A 4,684-nucleotide genomic window follows, 5' to 3' on the forward strand; every position below is an offset into this window, starting at 1 on the left:
CACCTTGCAAAGCTCTTGGGACGGGGCGGGGGGCGCAGCAGCTCCAGCTCCTGCCCCTGGCTAACGGGGGGTCCCTCCTGGATTACCCCCCATCTGCCAGTCCCCCGGGCAGCGCCCCTATCTGCCAGTGCCCCTTTGGGGACGTCTCTCCTGGGCTGCTCCCACTCCCGAGTCCCAGGTCCCCCGGGCAGCACCGACCCCCGTCCCCGGGTCACCTCCCCACGCCGGCTGCCCGTCCCCATTGCGGGCCCCGCCCGCGCTCAGCCCGGTCCCGGTGCATCACACCTCGTACTGCGGAGCTGCGCGGCACCTTCGGACTGAGTCACTCCGGATCCACGCGCGGCGGCGGCGGCGGCGGCGGCGGCCGAGTTTCTGCGCCTGAGGCTGGGTAAAATCTGCGGGGAGCCGAGCGGAGATCGTGGGGACCCGGAATTCCCCCCTTGGGGCGGGACCGAGGTATCCGCTCCTGCCCTTCCCCGAAGGGTTCTGGGGATCCCCTCCGGTGCCACCTCAGGGACCTGGCATCCCCACCTCCCCCTCTCAGGGACCTGGCATCCCCACCTCCCCCTCCCCCATAGGGTTCTGGGGAGCCCCCCCTCTCAGGGACCTGGCATCCCCACCTCACCGTCCCCCATAGGGTTCTGGAGAGCCCTCCCACAGCCCCAGTTGCAAGAGGATATTTTCCTGCATCCCTCTTAAGGACTCAAGGATTCCCTTCTGCACCACCCTTAGAACAGGGGAGATTCCCCCTTGCGTCAACCCCTCATGCATCTTCCCTAAGGACTCACTTGTTCCCTTGCTGCAGCCACCCCCCATCTGCTTCCCCTTGAACCCTCTGCAGTAAACAGCACCCATGAAGGTAGAGGAAGTCGTCTCGCTTTCTGACACCACCAACTTCAACTTCAGCACTGCCACCACTATCCCCTGCCCGGTTAACCGGATTTTCACCCATCGCTTCCTGCCAGCCGTGTACCTCATCGTGTCCCTGCTGGGGCTGCTGGGGAATGGGCTGGGCCTGTGGAATCTCTGGGCCGGGTCCCGGAGGAACAGCTGGAACACCCTCAGCGTGCTGATGTGCAACCTAGGGGTGGCAGACTTACTGTATGTGATCACGTTGCCCTTCCTGGTGACCTACTATCTCCAGGGGGGCGTGTGGCTCTTTGGGAAAGGCTGCTGCAGGCTGACGCGGGCCCTCTTCCACCTCAACCTCTATGCCAGCATTGGTTTCCTGACCTGCATCAGCATCCACCGCTACCTGGGCATTGTGTACCCACTGAAGATGCTGGGTAGGTGCCAGACTCTAGGCCTCCCCTTCTTCATCAGTGCCTTGGTCTGGGCATGGGTCATCATCCAGGTGTCTCCTGATTTTGGCTTCAGCAAAACAGATAGCACTGGTACACAGTGTCATGATACGACAGGACATGAGAACCTGGGCACCTATCGGCCCTACGTCCTGGCTGTAACTATGACAGGCTTTGTCATCCCCTTCCTCATAATCATTGGCTGCTACTGCCATGTGGTGGTGGTCCTCTGGAGGAATGAAAACGTGGACCCAAACCTCAAGAGAAGAAGCATCAAACTGGTAGTGTTAGTGATGGTCCTGTTCTCTGTCTGCTTCCTCCCATATCACATCTTCAGGAACCTTAACTTGCTGTCCCGAAGCTGGCAACTCCAGGGGTCCTGCACCCAGACTTCAAAAAACATCTATGTCTCCTATCAGGTGACCCGGGGCCTGGCCAGCTTCAACAGTGCCCTGAACCCCCTGCTGTACCTAATGACCAGTGAGGAGTGCGTGTCACGTATGAGGACCATGAGTCAAAGGGCTGGCCAGTCTCTGGGGTCTCTCTGGGAAAGGAGAACCCAACGCCAATCAGATCAGAAGAAAACGAGCATCATTCTCTGTGAAGAATTTGAAGAGGCATGTGATGAACTCTGAATTGGTTGGTTAAAAAAATAAGAGCATAGTCTGACTAGGTACATGGCAACTTACTTGTGTGTGGTGCCCCATTCCCTGCCCCTCCAGCTGTCTGTTTTGCCTTTTTAGAGTGCAAGCACATTGGGGCCTGGACTGAGCCTCCCTCTGTTTGTGCAGCAGCTAGCCCAATGGGGGAGTTACTAAAAACTATTACTAAAAAAGTGGGTACCAGCCTTATAGGGCCTGGCCCAACCTGCCAAGCCCAGTTTTGTACTCTATAAAAATGATGTGTGTGTGTGTGTGTATGTATATCTGTATATATATTCTGCTGATCCTGAAATATTTGTCAGTTTCTCTCCAAAACAGAGGGTTAAACATTGTTAAACTTCAACTTTTATACTGGCCCATCAAGCTAACAACTCCCCCATGCATTTAAGAATGCAGGTACCCCTGCCGCAAGAGCATGCGCCCTACGTCCCACCACTCTACTCAGCCGATGTGCTTCATCCTGTGAGCAGGCGGGGATTTGAAATACATTCTCTACCTTCACTAGGAAAGGGCATATTATTACTTACTTACCTACCTCGTGAGGACCAACTGTGGGCTTGTAAAGGGTTTTGAGGATGAAAAGGTCTATAGAAGCTCTGAGCAGTACAGCTATATCTCTTATGAAGTAATACAACTGCTCCTGGGTTAGCTGGTGATGGCTATGTGGGTGGCAGCATGCCCCAGGCTCAGTGACAGTAGGTTATGTATCTTACTGGGCAGACATGCCTTAGGTCTTCTCCATCTCTCCTCCAAGATTGTGCAGCTGCTGACAGCAGATTTGCCTTTTCAAGTTTCAGGAGGCTGGTGCTCTATCAGGATAATGACTGCAGAATTCTGAACGATGCCTGGAACGATGCAGAAGCTGATTACAGTGGGGAATCCTACGGAGAATTTTTCACAATCTGTAGGCATATGATTGCATTTTACAGTGTCTCTTGTGCATTGGTCCTAGACCTACACTTTCAAAAAAGTAGGTATGCAATTGCATGCCTAATCTGAGTGTGCATGTGATGTGATTGCATTCATCATCATATTCATTATACATGAAAACGATCCATTATGTGTGCGAGTGGTAATTTGCAATAGCAATCGCCACACTAGCACGTTCAATCAGGGTAACTGCATACAGAATTTTTCTGGAAATTTTGGCCCTAAAATATTTGAAAATGTGGAAGAGATTAAAAAATCAAGTAGACATACAAATATGCATGCAAAATAAGCACACAGTTACATGCCCAATCTGTGTGCACAATCTTAATAACTGTACGTTTGCAAACTAGTCACACATTTTGTTGGTACTGTCACATGCTTAAACTTGATGAAGATCTGTCCCAATATTTCATTAAATAGGTGGGCATTAAATGTAACATGTCGATGATGCTGATATTTAGGAAGAGAAGATTTAAGCCCACTGCAGTGCAATGCAAGCAGGAAAAGGCCAAAGAACTGATAGCAAAGATCGTATTTTCATTGTCTCCAAAGTGGATAGATTGTTATTGCTGGCAGCAGGTGTCCTCTGCATAGTGCAGAAGCTATAGCCACAAACTGCCATTTTACCTTCTTCTCCTCTCTGTCTTTTCCAGTTCAGATGGCTTGAATATTTCAGCAATTATTAGAACAGTAAAGGACATTCAGCAGTAGGTTTTTCAATTCTGAAGAGAGCTTTAAACAATAAGAATGATCCAGATTTGTGCAGCTGCCAAAGTGAGAGAAACTTTGCTATTTGGAAAAATGCCTGATATTTATTACATTCAGCTGCTGCAGTTTTCAGATCCTCCTTTGATATACACCAAAGAAACCATGGCTAGTTTACATACTGAGTTAATACATAATGTTAAAGAGCAAATAAATACTTAGTGCTTCCAGTGATAAGTTGTTTGGTTTTTTTAAAACTTACAAGAACACAAGCCAGATGGCCTGAGGGATAGAGTTGGAAGCCTGCCTTGCCATGACACAGGAGAAGTGACAGGTTTTGGCTGTGGGATTGGCATTGAATGCAGGAGCTGCTGCTTACCCAGCTACCTGGCAAGATCAAGAGTGGCAAGACTCCAGTCATTGAGAGGGGGAGCAATGATACTCTTGCAGGTGGATGGACTAGAGGCACGATCCCACAAGATGCTTAGCACTCTGTCCCTTATCCAGCAAAGCATTTAAGCATATGCTATATTTTAAGATGATAAGTAGTCCCTCATTGAAGGCAAAAGTCATATTAGATTATCCTGATTTGTGAGCCTTGGATGACCTAATATGTCTTTTCCACCTCTAATGTCAGTGAAGTGGGAAGGCCCAGAGGATCACAGGACCTGCCCTGGACTGGCCTTTTGTCAGCTTGCAGAGTCCTCAGAGGGGCATATCTTCATGGCACTACACTGTTTCCCTCTAATGCTGATTTCACAGAATAAGTACCCAACAGTGCCCTGGCCTGTGAGAGCTCTCAGTTGGCATAACTCTCCAGCACAGGTTTCAGATCCTAGATTCAAAGGCAATCCAGTTGGAAGGGATCCTCTGGGTCAACTTGTCCAACCACTTGTCAGCCAAAGAGGTCCCAGTGCGATCCTTTCCATACACATATTTCATCTCAGCTTGCAGATGGCACTTCAGAATAATGCTTGTTTTTTGTACAGCTGTGTCACCCCACAACCACACTCTTGTTTAAAAAAAAAAATTTCTGTCGTTACTTCCACATCCCAGCTGTCTGCCTGTTTGCAGTTCTGCTTGGTA

General features: G+C 50.0%; 1 protein-coding gene across 1 annotated transcript; it reads left to right on the plus strand.

Moving 5' to 3' along the window:
- The first annotated feature begins 770 nt into the window (after window positions 1-770).
- On the plus strand, window positions 771-2,022 carry LOC123347930 (P2Y purinoceptor 1-like). The gene has a single exon (XM_044985115.1). It carries the CDS (start codon window positions 854-856, stop codon window positions 1,934-1,936), a length of 1,083 nt encoding a protein of 360 aa, XP_044841050.1. The 5' UTR covers window positions 771-853; the 3' UTR covers window positions 1,937-2,022.
- Window positions 2,023-4,684: the final 2,662 nt, after the last annotated feature.

This window comes from Mauremys mutica, chromosome 13, assembly GCF_020497125.1.
Source record: "Mauremys mutica isolate MM-2020 ecotype Southern chromosome 13, ASM2049712v1, whole genome shotgun sequence".
Lineage (NCBI taxonomy): Eukaryota > Metazoa > Chordata > Testudines > Geoemydidae > Mauremys > Mauremys mutica.

Bases quoted from the DNA above. Each gene is read 5' to 3' on its own strand.
- LOC123347930 (XM_044985115.1), top strand. From the start codon at position 854: ATGAAGGTAGAGGAAGTCGTCTCGCTTTCTGACACCACCAACTTCAAC.